At 37.2% G+C, this 19,997-nt stretch overlaps 2 protein-coding genes across 2 annotated transcripts in view; one reads left to right on the top strand and one right to left on the bottom strand.

Moving 5' to 3' along the window:
• The window catches only part of spg (dedicator of cytokinesis spg), a 469,383-nt gene that overhangs the window by 163,617 nt on the left and 285,769 nt on the right, over positions 1 to 19,997 (bottom strand). The gene's annotated exons all lie outside the window — the stretch shown is intronic.
• LOC137251999 (uncharacterized) lies at positions 16,584 to 17,650 on the top strand. The gene has a single exon (XM_067787160.1). It carries the CDS (start codon positions 16,676 to 16,678, stop codon positions 17,648 to 17,650), a length of 975 nt encoding a protein of 324 aa, XP_067643261.1. The 5' UTR covers positions 16,584 to 16,675.

The following is a 19,997-nucleotide window of genomic DNA, read 5'->3' as shown; positions in this document are numbered from 1 at the left end:
TTTTGGCAACCTAGTATTCTTCTAGTATACAACTAGTTGGTTTGACTGCAGGGTAGTAGTGATATAGAAGTATTACATATATGACTGATAATAGAACTTTGTTTATTAGTAAACAGGTGTGGAAATGTTCATACATAATGGTACATGTAAAATATGTACCTAATTTTAATAAGATTAATATGGAAGGGATTTTTGTTTCCCATATACATACATACATATTGTATGGAAAATTTTTGTTTTGATATCTTTTGAATTGTATAAACATCAATTTGGTCACCATTAAAAAATATATATACATGTTCCGAGCGAGTTTTCTGAAGTGCTGGTAACATTGTTAAGCCTTCAAGAAGTAAACTTAACCCATATCATGTATCAGCTTTAATATTTTTACACCAAAATAAAAAAAATATTTACACAAATTTTAGAACTGAGTCATCATTTACATATATATAAATAAGAAAATCAGCTTTATATGACACTGAAATGAGTAATTAAGCTAAGATTGTTTTTATTGTATGTGTGTATATAAAAGAAATAAATAAAAGAAATTTTATCATGAAATAAAAAAAAATTGTTCACTTTGAAGGGCAAAGGTTAAGGTTTTTTGCTTTTTGAATGTCTTATAACTCGAAATAAACCTCAAAATACTACTGATCATTTGTGATAAGTGATTTGTCTTCTGTTCAATACGGAGTATAGGTACCCACACCATCAACAAAAAGAAGATGGTATCCTCATTTTATACTTTCCATTGTGCCGTTTTTTAATTATGAATAAGTTACGCGATGCAGGATATAAAAGGACATTGCTGGTTAATATTTATGGTTAACGAAATTTCCAAGCTCGGAACTTAAAGAAAGACAAAGAACATATACATAATCGATTAAAAACCCACAACTAAAAACCGAAGGAAAAGTTTGCCTGAATATTTCCATCTATGTATATGCAAATTTACGTCTTAGAATTAGCTGCGCGTTTGTATTTATGGTTGTAGGACTGTAATCAGTCAGTAGCAGTAGTTAGGTCAGTGACAACATAAGGGAAAATAACCATGTAGGAAAATGAACCGAGGGAAACCCTGGAATGTGTTTGTATGACATGTGTATCAAATGAAAGGCATTAAAGAGTATTTTATGAGGGAGTGCGCCATAGTTCTATAGGTGGACGCCATTTAGGGATATAGCCATAAAGGTGGATCAGGGTTGACTCTAGAATGCGTTTGTACGATATGGGTATCAAATGAAAGGTATTAATGAGTATTTTAAAAGGGCGTGGACCTAAGTTCTATAGATGGACGCCTTTTCGAGATATCGCCGTAAAGATGGACCAGGGGTGACTCTAGAATGCGTTTGCACAATATGGGCATCAAACGAAAGGTGTTAATGAGTATTTTAAAAGGGAGTGGGCCTTAGTTCTATAGGTGGACGCCATTTAGGGATATAGCCATAAAGGTGGATCAGGGTTGACTCTAGAATGCGTTTGTACGATATGGGTATCAAATGAAAGGTGTTAATGAGTATTTTAAAAGGGAGTAATCCTTAGTTCCATAGGTGGACGCCGTTTCAAGATATCGCCATAAAGGTGGACCAGGGGTGACCCTAGAATTTGTTTGTACAATATGGGCATCAAACGAATGGTGTTAATGAGTATTTTAAAAGGGAGTGGGCCTTAGTTCTATAGGTGGATGCCGTTTCGAAATATCGCCATAAAAGTGGACCAGGGGTGACCCTAGAATGTGTTTGTACGATATGGATATCAAATTAAAGGTATTAATGAGGATTTTAAAAGGGAGTGGTGGTTGTTGTATAGGTGGTCGCCTTTTCGAAATATCGCCATAAAGGTGGACCAGGGGTGACTCTAGAATGCGTTTGTACGATATGGATATCAAATTAAAGGTATTAATGAGTATTTTAAAAGGGAGTTATCCTTAGTTCCATAGGTGGACGCCGTTTCGAGATATCGCCATAAAGGTGGACCAGGGGTGACCCTAGAATTTGTTTGTACAATATGGGTATCAAAAGAAAGCTGTTAATGAATATTTTAAAAGGGAGTAATCCTTAGTTCTATAGGTGGACGCCGTTTCGAGATATCGCCATAAAGGTGGACCAGGGGTGACCCTAGAATTTGTTTGTACAATATGGGTATCAAAAGAAAGGTGTTAATGAGTATTTTAAAAGGGTGTGGGGCTTAGTTCTATAGGTGGACACCTTTTCGGAATATCGCAACAAAGGTGGACCAGGGGTGACTCTAGAATGTGTTTGTACGATATGGGTATCAAATTAAAGGTATTAATGAGGGTTTTAAAAGGGAGTTGTGGTTGTTGTATAGGTGGTCGCATTTTCGAGATATCGCCATAAAGGTGGACCAGGGGTGACCCTAGAATTTGTTTGTACAATATGGGCATCAAAAGAAAGGTGATAATGAGTATTTTAAAAGGGAGTATTCCTTAGTTCCATAGGTGGACGCCGTTTCGAGATATCGCCATAAAGGTGAAGCAGGGGTGACCCTAGAATTTGTTTGTACAATATGGGTAGCAAAAGAAAGGTGTTAATGAGTATTTTAAAAGGGTGTGGGGCTTAGTTCTATAGGTGGACGCCTTTTCGAGATATCGCCATAAAGGTGAACCAGGGGTGACTCTAGAATGAGTTTGTACGATATGGGTATCAAATTAAAGGTATTAATGAGAGTTTTAAAAGGGAGTGGTGGTAGTTGTATATGTGAAGGCGTTTTCCAGATATCGACCAAAATGTGGACTAGGGTGACCCAGAACATTATCGGTTGGATACCGCTAATTTATTTATATATGTAATACCTGGCAAGATTTTAAGGGTGTTTTATTTCGCCCTGCAGAACTTTTTCATTTTCTTCTACATAATATGGTAGGTGTCACAACCATTTTATAAAGTTTTTTCTAAAGTTATATTTCGCGTCAATAAACAATCAAATTACCTTACCATGTTTCATCCCTTTTTTCGTATTTGGTATAGAATTATGGCTTTTTTTCATTTTTCGCAATTTTCGATATCGAAAAAGTGGGCGTGGTCATAGTCGGATTTCGTTCATTTTTCATACCAAGGTAAAGTGGGTTCAGATAAGTACGTGAACTGAGTTTAGTAAAGATATATCGATTTTTGCTCAAGTTATCGTGTTAACGGCCATGCGGAAGGACAGACGGACGACTGTGTATAAAAACTGGGCGTGGCATCAACCGATTTCGCCCATTTTCACAGAAAACAGTTAACGCCATAAAATCTATGCCCCTACCAAATTTCAAAAGGATTGGTTAATTTTTGTTCGATTTATGGCACTAAAAGTATCCCAGACAAATTAAATGAAAAAGGGCGGAGCCACGCCCATTTTTAAATTTTCTTTTATTTTTGTATTTTGTTGCACCATATCATTACTGGAGTTGAATCTTGACATAATTTACTTATATACTGTAAAGATATTAAATTTTTTGTTAAAATTTTACTTTAAAAAAAATTTTTTTTTAAAAGTTGGCGTGGTCCTTCTCCGATTTTGCTAATTTTTATTAAGCGTACATACAGTAATAAGAGTAACGTTCCTGCCAAATTTCATCATGATATCTTCAACGACTGCCAAATTACAGCTTGCAAAAGTTTTAAATTACCTTCTTTAAAAAGTGGGCGGTGCCACGCCCATTGTCCAAAATTTTACTAATTTTATATTTTGCGTCATAAGTTCAACTCATCTACCAAGTTTCGTCGCTTTGTCGGTCTTTTGTAATGAATTATCGCACTTTTTCGGTTTTTCGAAATTTTCGATATCGAAAAAGTGGGCGTGGTTATAGTCCGATATCGTTCATTTTAAATAGCGATCTGAGATGAGTGCTCAGTAACCTACATACCAAATTTCATCAAGATACCTCAAAATTTACTCAAGTTATCGTGTTAACGGACGGACGGACGGACGGACGGACGGACATGGCTCAATCAAATTTTTTTTCGATCCTGATTATTTTGATATATGGAAGTCTATATCTATCTCGATTCCTTTATATATGTACAACCAACCGTTATCCAATCAAACTTAATATACTCTGTGAGCTCTGCTCAACTGAGTATAAACAAGTAAGGAAGGCTAAGTTCGGGTGTAACCGAACATTACATACTCAGTTGAGAGCTATGGAGACAAAATAAGGAAAATCATCATGTAGGAAAATGAACCTAGGGTAACCCTGGAATGTGGTTGTATGATATGTGTATCAAATGGAAGGTACTAAAGAGTATTTAAGAGAGAGTAGGCCATAGTTCTATGGATGGACGCCATTTAGAGATATCGCCATAAAGGTGGACCAGGGCTGACTCTAGAATTTGTTTGTACGATATGGGTATCAAATGAAAGGTGGTAATGACTATTTTAAAAGGGAATGGGCTTTAGTTCTATAGGTGAACGCCTTTTCGAGAAATCGCCATAAAGGTGGACCAGGGGTGACTCTAGAATATGTTTGTACGATATGGGTATCAAATGAAAGCTGTTAATGAGTATTTTGAAAAGGAGTGATCCTTAGTTCCATAGGTGGACGCCGTTTCGAGATATCGCCATAAAGGTGGACCAGGGGTGTCTCTAGAATGTGTTTGTACGATATGGGAATCAAATGAAAGGTGTTATTGAGCATTTTAAGAGGGAGTGGGCATGAGGTCTATAGGTGGACGCCTTTTCGAGATATCGTCATTAGGTTGGGCCAGGGGTGACTCTAGAATGTGTTTGAACGATATGGGTATCAAACGAAAGGTGTTACGGAGCATTTTAAGAGGGAGTGGGCATTAGGTCTATAGGTGGACGTCTTTTCGAGATATCGTCATTAGGTTGGGCCAGGGGTGACTCTAGAATGTGTTTGTACGATATGGGTATCAAACGAAAGGTGTTACGGAGCATTTTAAGAGGGAGTGGGCATTAGGTCTATAGGTGTACGCCTTTTCGAGATATCGCCATTAGGGTGGGCCAGGGGTGACTCTAGAATGTTTTTACGATATGGGTATCAAACGAAAAGTGTTACTGAACATTTTAAGAGGGAGTGGGCATTAGGTCTATAGGTGGACGCCTTTTCGAGGTATCGCCATTATGGTGGGCCAGGGGTGACTCTAGAATGTTTGTACGATATGGGTATCAAACGAAAGGTGTTACTGAGCATTTTAAGAGGGAGTGGGCATTAGGTCTATAGGTGGACGCCTTTTCGAGATATCGCCATTAAGGTGAGCCAGGGGTGACTCTAGAATATTTGTACGATATGGGTATCAAAGGAAAGGTGTTACTGAGCATTTTAAGAGGGAGTGGACATTAGGTCTATAGGTGGACACCTTTTCGAGATATCGCCATTAGGGTGGGCCAGGGGTGATTCTAGAATGTCTTTACGATATGGGTATCAAACGAAAGGTGTTACTGAGCATTTTAAGAGGGAGTGGGCATTAGGTCTATAGGTGCACGCCTTTTCGAGATATCGCCATTAGGGTGGGCCAGGGTTGACTCTAGAATGTGTCTGTACGATATGGATATCAAATTAAAGGTATTAATGAGGGTTTTAAAAGCGAGTGGCCCTTAGATGTATATGTGAAGGCGTTCTCGCGATATCGACCAAATGTGGATCAGGTGATCCAGAAAATCATCTGTCGGGTACTGCTAATTTATTTATATATTCAATAACACTAACAGTATTCCTGCCAAGATTCCAAGGGCTGTTTATTTCGCCTTGTAGAACTTTTTCATTTTCTTCTACTTAATATGGTAGGTGTCACACCCATTTTACAAAGTTTTTTCCAAAGTTATATTTTGCGTCAATAAACCAATCCAGTTACCATGTTTCATCCCTTTTTTCGTATTTGGTATAGAATTATGGCATTTTTTTAATTTTTCGTAATTTTCGATATCGATAAAGTGGGCGTGGTTATGGTCGGATTTCGGCCATTTTTTATACCAAGATAAAGTGAGTTCAGATAAGTACGTGGGCTAAGTTTAGTAAAGATATATCGGTTTTTGCTCAAGTTATTGTGTTAACGGCCGAGCGGAAGGACAGACGGTGGACTGTGTATAAAAACTGGGCGTGGCTTCCAGCGATTTCGCCCATTTTCACAGAGAACAGTTAACGTCATAGAATCTATGCTCCTACCAAATTTCAAAAGGATTGGTAAATTTTTGTTCGACTTATGAAATTAAAAGTATTCTAGACACACTAAATGAAAATGGGCGGAGCCACGCCCATTTTGAAATTTTCTTTTATTTTTGTATTTTGTTGCATCATATCATTACTGGAGTTGAATTTTGACTTAATTTACTTATATACAGTAAAGATATTAAATTTTTTGTTAAAATTTGAATTTAAAAAAATTTTTTTTTAAAAAGTGGGCGTGTTCTTCATCCAATTTTGCTAATTTTTATTTAGCACATATATAGTAATAGTAGTAACGTTCCTGCCAAATTTCATCATGATATCTTCAACGACTGCCAAATTACAGCTTGCAAAACTTTTAAATTACCTTCTTGTAAAAGTGGGCGGTGCCACGCCCATTGTCCAAAATCTTACTAATTTTCTATTCTGCGTCATAACGTCAACCTATCTACCAAGTTTCATCGCTTTAACCGCCTTTGGCAATGAATTATCGCATTTTTTCGGTTTTTCGAAATTTTCGATATCGAAAAAGTGGGCGTGGTTATAGTCCGATATCGTTCATTTTAAATAGCGATCTGAGATGAGTGCTCAGGAACCTACATACCAAATTTCATCAAGATACCTCAAAATTTACTCAAGTTATCGTGTTAACGGACGGACGGACGGACGGACGGACATGGCTCAATCAAATTTTTTTTGGATCCTGATTATTTTGATATATGGAAGTCTATATCTATCTCGATTCCTTTATATATGTACAACCAACCGTTATCCAATCAAACTTAATATACTCTGTGAGCTCTGCTCAACTGAGTATAAAAATAAACAATACCCCCACTAACCGTAAAAGTAGGTGGGATTCTTATTTCATATCACCCTTTGCGCATTTTCTGGAATACATATACATACACATAGAGATACCCACATGCACTTGTATATGAATCTAATTTCAAAGGAATCTGCAAGAATTCAACATGTACTTATGTTAGAATATGCTTATATGCACATTTGGGTGTTTATATTACAGCGTTTAATGCGTTCAAGGACAATCAAAATTTTAAGGAGCGGCAAAAACAGACAGACAGCCGTTTTTGAAACTAGTCACTAATTCCACTAGAATTTTGTTACGTTTAAAATGGATTGCTTCAAACTTTATTTTAGGAAATTTTTTTCCAAAATTTTCATTAAGTTAACATTGACCTTAAATAACTTTTGATTCATCAGAAATCAACGCAATCAACGCAAAAAATGTTGACAATGACATGTAAAAATATTTTTCTTAATGGTGACCAATTAGATGTTTCTACAAACCAAAAGATTTGAAAAGAAAAATTTTCCAGACAAATTACATACATACATATGTATGTGTTTTTATGGGAAACAAAAATCCCTACCATATTAATCTTATTAAAATTAGGTACATATTTTACATGTACCATTATGTATGAACATTTCCACACCTGTTTACTGATAAACAAAGTTCTATGACAATTACAGTTGTAAACGACCCCGATAACTATTTCTAGCTTAAGCCTCAAGCACAACTTTGGTTACGTAAATATATGTAACTAAATAAATGAATATTTACAAAGCAACCCCAAACAAACAAAAATATATGCATATGTGCATGCTCATCTGTACAAGCGATGAGCGTAACATAAACGCAATGTCTTTTATTTTACTATTCGAAGTATCCGGATAGTACTATCCGAATAAACGAATAAAAATTTCGAATAAATATTATTCGGATTATTTGAAACGAATAAATTTATTCGTTTATTCGAATTACGTTTATTCGAATATAATTCGAAAATAATCCCACCACTAGTTTGTACGATATGTATGTATGAATGTATTTATTTAATGATCAAAACTATTAGTACAATAAGATTTGAGGTCTTTTATAGTACAACATGAAAGGAAAGATAGTTATAAGTAGTAGTACAAGAAGAAAATAAACAGTTACATGATACTGATATAAACAGATATATATTGTCACGGATATTAGCATCACTAAGCTATACCATCACTAAGGCGATGCTAAGGCATGCTAAGCGATATTTACGTCAATAATCAAATCATGTATACACATATATAAGGCAGCTGAGAGATGTCACACACAGATGCATTTACTTATACGCCTATGTGTGTGCGAGAGACTGTAAGCTACAAACATTCACATCAATAATTCAATCATTATGTATCTACATAAACGAATAAATAATTGCGTCTACACATATGTACCATGTACGAATACGAGCAGCGGAGAGTCAATGCGCAAACACATGCATATATCTGAGATACGCCTATAAGTATGCAATGAGAAAAACTATAAAAATTGTGCAATTGTAGTTACAGCTGAGAAGTTTGAGAGCTACTGGACTAGTAGATTCTGGAAGCGCTTAGAAGATGTATAAAACTGTGCAATTGTAGTTACAGCTGAGAAGTTTGAGAGCTGCTGGACTAGTAGATTCTCGAAGCGACTAGAAGATGCGAATGTTAAAATCAAAGAGTATAAAAGGCGACAGATGTAGAGGCGCTGTAATTAAGTTTGATTTGAGTTGTCAAGCAGTTACGACTAAGACGATATCTAGCGAGCAATATCAGTATTATTTTGAAAGTGGAGTTTCATTTGAGCTATCAGTTTGGTTATTAAGCTATTCGTTGCACAGTTTGAGTGTTATTGTGAAGTATTTTAATAAAGGCCATTTTTCCATTATTCAATATTGGAGTTATTTATTCAACAGTTTAGCGATACGAACCTAGCAAAAGGGCAAATAAGAGGATATGCAGTAAATTCGTTACAATATATATATATTGTAAGCCTATCCATAAAAGCTAATTTGTAATTTATTCACTACCCCATACACGCAGGCGTTTAAGGTTACGCCATAAAACATTAGGAGGCAGGGAGGGGTCAAGCTTGGCAACATAAAAATTACGCTTTTCACATCTGATAATGGAAGTTGCTCTGTTCCTGGCGGCTTTGAGCGAATTCCAGTTAGACTGGTAAGGGTTTGCTTTCCATTTAGACAAAGCCTTGTAACGCGCCTTGATTGCTGCCAACACTCTAGACGTGAACCAGGGCGACACCGATGATTTTTTCTTACCAAATCGCTAGGGGACATGCTTGTTAAAAATACTTAGCAGATTCTCATTTAGGAACTCAAGATTATCATTAACACTACTAAAGTACCAACAATTGGACCAGTTCACAGAGCTAACATCCATAGCCAATAAGTTCATGTCAATGTTTCGAAAGTCCCTAAATGAGAACGTCACTTCAGAGTCACATTGTCCAAGATTTATGTCAAGTGTACAGAATATGAAGTCGTTATCCGATATAAATGCAAATTGGTCAAACGCAGAGACAGGGGAAAATTCAGAGACAATAAAATAGTCCAATAAGCTTGGGTTATTTATGTTGGAATACCTTGTGGGAATGGATGTATTTACTACAGAGACCAAACACAGATAAATTGTTCAACAAGCTAGAAGTAATGGAGTCACGCACAAGAAGATTAACGTTAAAATCACCGCATAAGATTACACTTTGGTAATCAACAACAAGCGGAGATAGGGAGGCAAAGAACGGATCAAGACTTATACTGTTTCCATACAGAAACTTAATGATCTCATTTCACCTGCTAATGAAATCGTAAATTTTTTGCTTTCACACAGAAGTAACTGCTCGATTAGTATGAAGGATGAGACAGACAATCATGGCGGAACGATACAAGGTGGGAGCATGGTGACATACCTACAAACAAAAAAAATTCCATGTACTTGTAAATTCGATGGACAAATGTCAAAATCGTACTGCGCCGGCAGTTGATGTATCAAATCAAATAAAAAAGGTTATAATCAGCTGTTCGATGCGGCCACCTTGTATCGTTCCGCCATGCAGACAATGACATTTTCTTTGAAAACTAAGAAGCGGAAACGGAAGCGGAACGCTGCCAACAGAGTTGCATTGTGCTTTTGACTTCATTAGGCATTCGATTAGCTACTAATGAAATAATAATAGATTCGAATTTTGTAGGGAAGATTGAGCTCAATAAGCGTCTTAATGTAGAAAATTGCCTTTATTATTCAATAAGCCGTATGTGTGAAATTAGTATTATATTCCTTTTTGGGTTGTATACACATGACAGGAGGGCTTGGGAGAATCTATCAGACAGCTCAACAAATAAATATTCTACGGCACAGGGCTCAGATCGGGATAATACTTTCATATTAATATTATTTTTACAGTAAATAGCTATTCCGCCTCCTTTTTTACTACATCTGTCATGACGAACCATTGTATAATTTTCAAGGGAAAAGTGCGTGTCATTAATGCAACTTGAGAACCAAGTTTCAGTTACACAGATTACGTCGACCGCAGAACACTCAAATGCATATCTAACAATACCAATTTTTTCGGGATTAAGACTCCTAGCATTAAAGCGCACAATATTGACGCCTTTATGACGATTGCAAAGAATGTTTATCATGGCTAAGCTATTCTCCCGAATACCATATCCATCGTTGTTAACAGACATGTCAATGCACAATTCAAAATAATAAATAAATGTAAGGCACGATAACCTCCGAAGAGATCTAAGGCCGAGCTTCTCTTCCAAATTGCGTCGTGCTCCTCTTGATTTTTCCCTACAAATTGGCCGGATGGGACCTACATGTTTTATGCCGACTCCGAACGGCATCTGCAAGGCAGATGAGTTTTCACTGAGAGCTTTTCATGGCAGAAATACAATCGGAGCGCTTGCCAGACACTGCCGAGGGGCGACCCCGCTTAGAAAAATTTTCTTCTAATTGAAAAATCTTATTTCTAAAATTTTGATGTTGCTTTGCCCGGGAGTTGAACCCAGGGCATACGGAGTGATAGGCGGAGCACGCTACCATCACACCACGGCGGCCGCAATTCAAAACTGAAGGAAAAAAGAGAATAGAAGGACCGTGTTTACAGTTATCTGAATAAGGCACAATGGAGAAAAATAAGCGAAATATTAAAAATAAAATTGAAATAAACTTAAAATTTAAATAAATGTAATGGTATATAGTGAAAAATCGGCCCATATCACTCCAGACTTTGCAACTCGCTCAGCTCAGTGATCTTAACTGCCTCACAATCCCTCGTAACTCTGATAAATACAGCGGAAGAGAAATCGTTGGTGGTTCTGCTTGCGTGCACGTTATTGTTTTGATCTTGCAGTTTGTTAATATGCTGCTGGAGTTTAATGGAGTTTTCTTCAAGTCCGATGATACGTGCTGTAAATTCATCAACTTTAGCGTTGAGCAAAGCAATCTCTTCGTCGAATCTCTTTGCAATACAATTCTCTACGTCTACAATTTGGTTGGAAAGACTCTCAAACCGCGACTCAAGCTTATCAGATTGGAGTTTAAGTTTTTCTTCCAAATCCTTTAGTGCAGCCAAGACGGATGAGATGATGGCACTTTCATCAAGTTTGGCTGCTTTCGCCAGCGGAGAACCTTTACTTGCCCGACGCTTAAGAGGTGCAGGGGGGCTGACATAACGAGCAAATAGTAACAAAAGCGGAAAGGCCAGATCAGCGTAATTACACTTCTGCACCGCTCAACAATACATGATATTTTACAGATTATTTTATGGCCTTTACTCCCAGACACGCGGCAACTCTAATTTATGTTTATTTATAATATCATCAAAATGTTGCAAATTTTTAGGCATCTGGCCTTTGGATACGGTCCACAACTTTGTATTTGTTGTTTACTATTTGTTCTTCTCACTTTCGTTATCGCTATAAGGCTTCTATGAAAGTTATTGGTATTTTCTTTTAAAGCGATTTTCCGCACATGATCACAAAATTATTAATTATGCACACGAATTGAACTATGTCACTGGCGATTATTAGAACAATAACGTGATGACTATCAGGTTATCACCTAGAAGCCAATCAATTGATAAAATTACGTGTTTTTCACGAAGATATGAATATTTTTAGAAACCACTTGAGGACACTTTGCAATTTCACTTCTTTGCCGAACAGGGTTGCCAACTATTGTTGGGTATCAAATGAAAGGTACTAATGAGGGTTTTAAAAGCGAGTGGCCCTTAGTTGTATATGTGAAGAAGTTTTCGAGATATCGACTAAAATGTGGACCAGGGTGACCCAGAACATCATCTGTCGGGTACCGCTAATTTATTTTTATATATAATACCACGATACTGTTCCCGCCAAGATTCCAAGGGCTTTTGATTTCGCCCTGCAGATCTTTTTCATTTTCTTATACTTAATACGGTAGGGGTGACGCCCATTTTACAACGTTTTTTTCCAAAGTTATGTTTTGCGTCAATAAATCAATCCAATTACCATGTTTCATCCCTTTTTTCATATTTGGTAGAGAATTATGGTATTTTTTTAATTTTCGTAATTTTCGATATCGAAAAAGTGGGCTTGGTTATGGTCCGATTTCGTTCATTTTAAATAGCGATCTGAGATGAGTGCCCAGGAACCTACATACCAAATTTCATCAAGATACCTCAAAATTTACTCAAGTTATTGTGTTTACGGACGGACGGACAGACGGACAGACATTGGTAAATGGATTTCTTTTTGTGTGTGTAATATGGATATCAAGTGAAAGCTGTTGCTGAGAGCTTTAAATTAATTTACATTGTGATATTCGATTTAGTCGCATCAACCCGGCAAAACTGATAAATATGCACGCGAAGCCGAAATAAAGACATGAATTAATAATACAAACATGCCTACATGCCTATTTACATACATCCTATTCGATTTGCCAGAAATTTGGTATATAAATTTGCCTATATTAGTATTTACGATACTTTTTCCGGGAAGTAGACCAGAGACGGACTGGGACTGGGATTCGGACTAGGACTGGGACTGAGACTCGGGGTGGGACTCGAACGAAATACATACCACCCTCTGAGACTGGCAATTGGGGATAACGAAGAATGAGAAGAACTTGAGAGAAGAGAAAAGAGGGAGGAGAAGGAGACTGAGAAAGAGATAGAGTGAGACCAAGATGGAGATAGCTGAAGCGAAAAATACGGAGGGATGAGTGAATAAAAGGATTAAGAAAAACTGAAGAGGGGGTGAGGGCACCCCAGCGGGTTAGGGGATCAGAATATACCCGCGGTAGGTATGCCTGTCGTAAGAGGCGACTAAAATACCAGATTCAAAGGGCTGTGTAGCGCAACCTTTTAGGTTGCCAGCGCAATATATAGCTTCTCCAAACTCAATTGTCAACCTCACCTATCCGCGGCGAATCCTGTTTCACTAACAGACGAGGCTCTGGCGACCCCAAGCTCCTCATGGAACTTGGGGGTAGGGAGGGAGGGAATGGCCTGAAGGTTTAATGTTGGCCACATAAATCGTTCCCGAGATGGTCGGGCTAGCACCTTAATGGTGCTATGGTACCGGAGCGTACCGGATTTGTATCCGGCAAAGGACCATCACATCGATAACACTCCCCAAAGCCTTCGGGGAGCAACCTTATCGCTACAACAACAACAACAACAACAGGGGGTGAGGGCAGAGTTAGATGGAAAAAGCTTATTAAAATGTATGCAGATAGACCAAATTTAGGGCAGAACAATGTCTGCCGGGTCTGCTAGTACATATATATAAGCAAACAATTACTCGGAAATTTTCTTATGAAAACGTATAGCAAAATGTTTTGTCAAAGCCACGTTCATTTTATTTCGATGCCAATATGCGTCAATATGAACCTGTTTGTTCAACTAATTAAAAATTTCCACTAAGGTTATTAATTAAATAGGCTAATTAAGCTCCTATAACAAAAAATTTATATGGAAGTGTTATTATAAACGCTTAATAATCATTATACACATATCAATTTGATAACACAATTCAACTGCGAAAATATCTATATATATATAAATGATTTGGAGTTTAATGGGAACGCTAAAACTTGAAAACGGCTGAACCAAATCAAATACTTCCTTAGGGAAGTTTGTTTGTTGTTACCCCGCGAAGGTTTAGTCGAAGAAAAAATTAAAAAATGTTAGGGGGCGTGGCACCTCCCACACAATCTTAATTTTTAAAGCTGATTATCTCTAAAAGGGTTCAAGGTAGGGACTTGGAAATTGGTGTGGAGATAAACGATAACAATTCCATATTAACGCAAAATAATAGGAGTTATACGAAAAGGGGGCGTGGCACCTCCCATACATACTTAGCGTTGGAAGCTGAATATATCACAAAGAATAAATGGCAGGATCCTGAAAATTGGTATAGAGCTAAATGATATCAAAACCATTCCCACGCATAAAAGTGGGGGTTATCGGAAAAGGGGGCGTGGCACCCGCCATATAATCTTAATTTTTCAAGCTGAATATCTATAAAAGCCTTTAAGGTTGGGACCTGAAAATTGATCAGGAGATTAACGATATCAATAGCATGCTTATGAAAAAAAAACAGTAGTTTTGGGAAAAGGGGGCGTGGCACCTTCCATGCGTTCTTGATTTTTAAGGCTAAATATCCCTAAAAGTGTTCATGGCATGTACATAGAAATCAATATGCAGATATACGATATCAGTACCATGTTTACCCAAAAAAAAAGATTTATCGCAAAATGGGGCATGGCACCTCCCATACGTACTAAACTTTTGAGGCTGAATATATCTAAAAGGGTTTGGAGGAGGGGCCTGAAAACCATTATGGAGGTATACTATATCCATACTCTTACTTACTTAAAATAGCCAATACTAAGTGAAGATAAATTGGAGCGTAGTAGGCGGTCATTCCATTTGACAGCTTACAATATTATTTCTAATGTAATAATTGAAGCGGTAGCTTTTCGTGTTAAATAGTTTACATTTACGAAATAAAAAATAGCGAATGTGTGGATTATAATTTTCTGACTGGTTTCATTTATATTTCGTTTAAAAAAGTGAGTGAATTGGTAAAAGTGATTTAGTGTGTCGGCGAATATCTATTTACATTGGACTATATATAGTTTATCGTTAAATTGCATCTTTTTCCTTAGTTGGGTTAGCTCATTTTTGGATTTTTCAAAGGTAAGTTAACGGTTGGTAAAACCTTATGCGAGCTGTATGCAAATGTATGATCATTTTCAATTAGATATTTGTTAAGATGCCAAGAATCAATGTGCATGGTAACATTGGTCGGAATTCTCACAGCATAAGGAGAATACGAAATTTCAGAGCACGTCAAACAGAAAGGGAAAGTGGTATTGAGAGGGTATCAGCTCGAAATAGACTACTGGAGAATCGTGTGCACCAGTTAGAAGATGTAAACCAAACTTATAATAAGGAAGAACGATTGAGAAGAAGGGAAGTTCACAATCAGCAAGAACGATTGAGGAGAAGGGCGGTTCGCGCTCGCGAAAGTGATGAAGTAAGATCACAACATGCGATTATTCGATTTATTTTATGAGCCAAACATTCAATATAGCGCATCTGTTCAAATCGGTCAAATGTCAGTAGTTTGTCAACATTGCAATGCAGTCAAATTTCAAAAAGAATCGCCAGGATTATGTTGCGCGGGGGGAAAAGTTAAGTTGCCAGAATTGCTTCCACCACCAGAGCCATTGTTCCAGCTGCTTTACGGTGAATCTCCCAACTCGAGGCATTTCTTACAGCACACTAAAATGTGCAACGATTGTTTTCAAATGACGTCGTTTGGCGGTGAAATTGTAAATGAACAAAACTACAATCCAACGTTTAAGGTAATTTTACTAAGCGCAATACTTGACAGAAACTGAAGAACGTTCCTCCAATTATACAGGTTCATGGGCAAATTTTTAATCTCGCTGGATCGCTGTTGCCACATCAAGTTCAAGAACACAAATATCTCCAAATTTACTTTCTGGGAGATTCACGTGATGAACTAAATCGACGTTGTACTATCTTCAATGCAACGAAAAGAGAAATAATCGATCAATTGCAGCAAATGTTACACGAACACAATGACCCCATCAAACTGTTTACGATTTCGTTGGAACGTATGCCAGCAGATGATCATAGCATAATCATACATGCGGACAAGAGACCAACAGGAACTCATGAAAGACAATATAATGCACCTACAGTTAGCGAAATATCAGTTGTTGTTGTTGGAGAAAATTTGGAGTCGCGTCATATTTTCATAAAACGTAGAACTGAAAACGCACTAAAGCGGATAAGTGAGACACATCGGTCTTACGCCGCAACGCAATATCCGCTCATGTTCTGCCATGGGGAAGACGGATATCACCTAGGCTATAAGATGATAAATCCCATGAATGGTTAGTACAAAAAAATGTTTGTTTGCTACTTCATATATGTAATTTAAACTTTTAGGTGTCGAGACAAATAAAAAGGTCAGTTCAATGAACTTTTACACATATCGAATGATGATTCGACAAAACTATGACAGCCACTTACTGAGATATCGACGATTATTCCAACAGTATGCAGTTGATATGTACGTTAAAGTTGAGACAGAAAGACTTAATTACATTCGATACAATCAGTCGAAGTTGCGATCTGAAGAGTATGTTTACTTACGAGATGCGATGAATAGTGATGCGGATATTACAGATATTGGTCGACTCACTATTTTGCCATCGACATACATTGGCAGTCCTAGACACATGAATGAGTACTCCCAGGACGCGATGACTTACGTGCGCAATTATGGACGACCGGATTTGTTTGTAACATTTACTTGCAATCGAAAATGGCCAGACATTACGAATCTGTTGCTTCCCGGCCAATCACCAAGCGGTCGCCACGACGTCACAGCACGAGTGTTTAAACAAAAACTCAGATGTTTGATGGACTTCATTACGAAACAACGTGTATATGTTACTGTTCGATGCTGGATGTACTCAGTGGAGTGGCAGAAGAGAGGTTTACCACACGCACACATTCTGCTTTGGACGGTGGAGAAAATTACACCTGACCAAATTGATGACATAATTTCCCCTGAAATTCCTGATGTTGATATAGATCCAGAGTTGCACGAAGTGGTGATGTCCAATATGGTTCATGGACCATGCGGACAACACGATCCATCTTCGGTTTGTATGTCGGACAATAAATGCAAAAAACGCTATCCACGTGCTTTTATTTCGGAAACTCAAACTGGAAACGATGGATACCCTCTCTATCGGCGTCGCTCACCCGCTGACAATGGCAGAACATCCATCACTCAATTGAAAGGAAAGAATTTCTTGGTTGATAACACATGGATCGTTCCATATTCGCCTATTTTGTCTAAGGCATTCAAAACACATATAAATGTTGAGTATTGCAGTTCAATAAAGTCATTTAAGTATGTTTGCAAATACGTCACCAAAGGAAGCGATATGGCGGTTATTGGCGTGGAACGAGATGAAATTAGCAAATTCCAAATGGGCAGATATGTCAATATCAATGAAGCAATCTGGAGAATATTTTCATTTGCAGTACATGAACGCCATCCGACTGTTGTGCATCTGGCAGTTTGGAGAATGGCCAACGAGTTTATTTCAACGCAGAGAACATAGTACAGTGAGCGCAAAGACCACCAGCAACCACTTTAACAAGTTTCTTTGCAACTTGCGCCAGTGATCCGTTCGCGAGAACATTGCTTTACTCTGAGATTCCTCGGTACTATACATGGAATGCATCGTCAAAGAAATGGTTACGCAGGAAGTACGGCCATCCAGTAGATGGTTATCCAGGTGTTTTTTCAACTGATGCATTGGGAAGAATTCACAGTATCCATCCAAAGAACGATGATTGATTTCACCTACGTTTGCTTCTGGTCAATGTACGCGGTTCAACTTCATTTCAATCTTTGAGGACTGTAGATGGTACCATTTGTGCAACATTTCGAGAAGCATGTCAACAATTGCAATTGCTTTAACACGACAGTCACTGGAATCAAACGCTAGCGGATGCAATAGCTTCCTCACCAGCCACTGCAGTTCGTGCACTTTTCGCTATAATAATTTCGACATGTCAGCATTCAAACACGCGTCTATTATGGGATACGTACAAAGATGACATGGCAGAAGATATTTTGCACAGCTTGCGACTCGCGACAAGTAATTTCGAGTTGCAAATGAACGCTGACATCAACAATGAAGCATTAGTCCTTATTGAAGATTTGTGTTTACTCATGAGTGGAAAACTATTGATTGAAGATTTTGATCGAACATTGAGAGATTTGTGCAATAATGATCGTTGCTTTGGAGGAGTGATGATATTGCTGGCGGGCGACTTCAGACAAACACAACCCGTGATTCCAAAATCAACAGCGGCGGATGAGCTAAACGCATGTCTGAAGTCATCGCATTTGTGGAGGTATGTTAAAACCATTTCATTGACCATCAATATGCGAGTTTTGCTGCAACACGATAGAACTGCCGACGTTTTTTCAAAAGAGCTGCTGCGAATCGGCAATGGACAAGTTCCGATAGATCCTTGCAGTGGATTAATATCGATTCCAACTGCGATTTGCCAATTCGCTTCAAGTAAGGATGAACTAATTAGCAGTGTATATACAAATATCGCTCAAAATTGTGGTAACTACGAATGGTTAGCCGCACGCGCAAGCTTAGCAGCAAAAAATATTGATGTCATTTGATAACACAATTCAACTGTGCAAATATACATATACATATATAAACAAACAATTACTCGGAAATTTTCTTATGAAAAAGTATAGCAAAATGTTTTGTCAAAGCCACGTTCATTTAATTTCTCTCCAATATGCGTCAATATGAACCTGTTTGTTTAACTAATTAAAATTTCCACTAAAGTTATTAATTAAATAGGCTAATTAGGCTCCTATAACAAAAAATTTATTATTATTATTATTATTACTATTATTTATTACGGCCAAAAAAGTCTAATTCATTGTATAGAATAATTTACAAAATTCATAACTGTTTCTTAAAACTATTTCATTAAAAAGAAATGAGTTAATTCAATGTTTAACTAATATTACATATTTAAATTTTTACAATATAGCAATAGTTTTTCTTTAAACTTAACAACGTTTTCACAGTCTTTTATCTCTGCTGGTAGTTCATTATACATTTTATAGCCTACGTATTCTAAGGTATTTTTTGCGAACTCGGCTCTTCCTTTGGGCAGTTTTAAATTTCTGCTACTCCTAGTTCCATAGTTATGGATCTCATGATTGTACTGTATCCTATCACTCAGATAATTTGGTAACATTCCCTGTGTTATGTAATGTATAAACTTCTAAGAGTAATAACAGATTAATGGTGCTGTGTTACCGGAGCGTACCGCATCTGTATCCGGCAAAGGACCATCACATCGATAACACTCCCCAAAGCCTTCGGGGAGTAACCTTATCGCTACAACAACAACAACAACAACAACATTAATTGTTTAATACTAAGCCAATTTAACATAGGAAGCATAACACTTTTTGATGTTCTATAAGAGAATTTTACTGTCAAGCGCATTGCTTTGTTTTGCTCTATTTGGAGCTTATTAATTAACGTATCATTTGTTAATAGTAGTATTGTTGGGCAGTAAATAAAATGTGGTTCTACAATTGATCTATATACTAATATTTTGTGATGTTGGCTAATATGCTTACATGTTTGATACATAAATCCTATTTTCTGTGCAATTTTCTTCTCTAAATGATTCATATGTTCTGTGAAACTTAGTTTATATAAACAAACAGTACTCGGAAATTTTCTACGAAAAGTATAGCAAAATGTTTTGTCAAAGCCACGTTCGTTTAATTTCTCTGCAATGTGCGTCAATATGAACCTGTTTGTTTAACTAATTAAAAATTCCTTTCAAAGTTATTAATTAAATAGGCTAATTAGGCTCTTATAGCAAAAAATGTATATGAAAATGTTATTA

Source organism: Eurosta solidaginis, chromosome 1 (assembly GCF_040869045.1).
Source record: "Eurosta solidaginis isolate ZX-2024a chromosome 1, ASM4086904v1, whole genome shotgun sequence".
NCBI lineage: Eukaryota > Metazoa > Arthropoda > Insecta > Diptera > Tephritidae > Eurosta > Eurosta solidaginis.
Note: the sequence above shows the minus strand (reverse complement) of the source record. Positions and strands in the feature narration are given on the sequence as shown.

Coding starts and splice junctions, on each gene's coding strand:
- LOC137251999 (XM_067787160.1), top strand. CDS start 16,676: ATGAATAGTGATGCGGATATTACAGATATTGGTCGACTCACTATTTTG.